This window comes from Eubalaena glacialis, chromosome 8 (genome assembly GCF_028564815.1).
Source record: "Eubalaena glacialis isolate mEubGla1 chromosome 8, mEubGla1.1.hap2.+ XY, whole genome shotgun sequence".
NCBI classification, from domain to species: domain Eukaryota; kingdom Metazoa; phylum Chordata; class Mammalia; order Artiodactyla; family Balaenidae; genus Eubalaena; species Eubalaena glacialis.
In genome coordinates, this window is record NC_083723.1 from 118,027,563 (window position 1) to 118,029,188 (window position 1,626).

The 1,626-nt window shown below is 45.6% G+C and overlaps 1 protein-coding gene across 1 annotated transcript; it reads left to right on the plus strand.

The window, feature by feature from the left end:
* The first annotated feature begins 263 nt into the window (after positions 1-263).
* LOC133096688 (olfactory receptor 2A1/2A42) lies at positions 264-1,190 on the plus strand. Its single transcript, XM_061198288.1, is given in 3 exon segments — positions 264-426; positions 429-826; positions 828-1,190. Coding segments are annotated over 3 exon segments (924 nt in total).
* The last annotated feature ends 436 nt before the right edge of the window (positions 1,191-1,626 follow it).

A 1,626-nucleotide genomic window follows, 5' to 3' on the forward strand; every position in this document is an offset into this window, starting at 1 on the left:
TATTTCATGGTTATTTTATTTCCTCTTTTGATTTGACAGTCTTTCTCCCCATCACAAGTGTCAGTGGCTCTAGGTAACCTATCATTGGTGACCCAGTCCCCTTCCTATAAAACTGGATGTTAGATTAAGTGATTAACTTAATGAAAAACTAGTCATCACCTTAAAATTTTGTCCTTTAAATATGACTATTTTTATGAAATAATGTCTAGATGTTTTCGATAACTCTGTGCTAAGCAATCCCATTTTATCCTTTTCATAGTGAAATGGGGGAAAATCAGACAGTCGTTACAGAATTCATTCTGCTGGGATTTTGTCTTGGCCCAAGGATTCAGATACTTCTCTTTGGGCTCTTCTCCCTGTCCTACACCTTCACCCTGCCGGGGAACGGGGTCATCCTGGGGCTCATCTCACTGGACTCCAGACTGCACTGTACTTCTTCCTCTCACACCTGGCCATCGTTGACATAGCCTATGCCTGCAACACGGTGCCCCAGATGCTGGGAGACCTCCTGAGTCCAGCCAAGCCCATCTCCTTTGCTGACTGCATGACATAGACCTTTCTCTTTTTGACTTTTGCTTACGCCGAATGTCTTCTCCTGGCGGTAATGTCCTATGAGCAGTATGTGCCCATCTGCCACCCCCTCCAGTATTCTGTCATTGTAAGCTGGAGCCTCTGCATCACCCTGGTGGTGATTTCCTGGGCATGTGGCTCCCTCCTGGCCCTGGTCCATGTGGGTCTCCTCCTGAGACTGCTCTTCTGTAGGCCTCATGAAATCAACCACTTCTTCTGAGAAAGCCTGTCTGTCCTCAAACTGGCGTGTGCTGATAACCTGGCTCAACCAAGCTGCCATCTTTGTTGCGTCTGTGTTTGTCTTAGTTGGGCCCCTCTGCTTGGTGCTGGTCTCCTACACATGCATCCTGGTTGCCATCCTGAGGATCCAGCCAGGTGAGGGCCGCAGAAAGGCCTTCTCCACCTGCTCCTCCTGCCTCTGCGTGGTCGGGCTTTCCTTTGGCAGCGCCATCGTCATGTACATGGCCTCCAAACCCAGCCACCCAGCAGAAGATCCTTTTCCTGTTTTACAGTTTTTTCAACCTATGCTGAACCCACTGATCTATAGCCTGAGGAACATAGAGGTCAAGGGTGCCCTGCGGAGAGCACTGTTCAAGGAAAGTCATTTCCAGTTGGAGTGACATTTGAATCACCGCCCTCAGTAGTCTACTTGGAGCCTTGGGTACTGAATACCACCTAAGCTCATCACTTTCTTTATGTCTGAGACTAAATGATCCAAGACACTCTGTAAAGCATTCTCTTTTCCTCCCCATAAAGTATTTAGGTTTTGCTGCATTCGTTATATTTAATTCTATCAAACATATTTATTTTTTCATTTAACTGCTTGGTGCATTAAAACCATCTAGAGGTAAAAATTTATTCCATCCACTACTAAGGGGCCCAGAAGGTTAAAATAGACACTCTACCTCTGACTTCATCAGGTGTGTGCAGTAATAGCAGAATGGCAGGCATTACTGATGTAGCCACATCAATAACAATTTTTTAAAATACTGTAGCTACAAGTAGAGACCCAGAATCCATTAATAACTTTGTCTATTTTTACCCCACATTCGGATG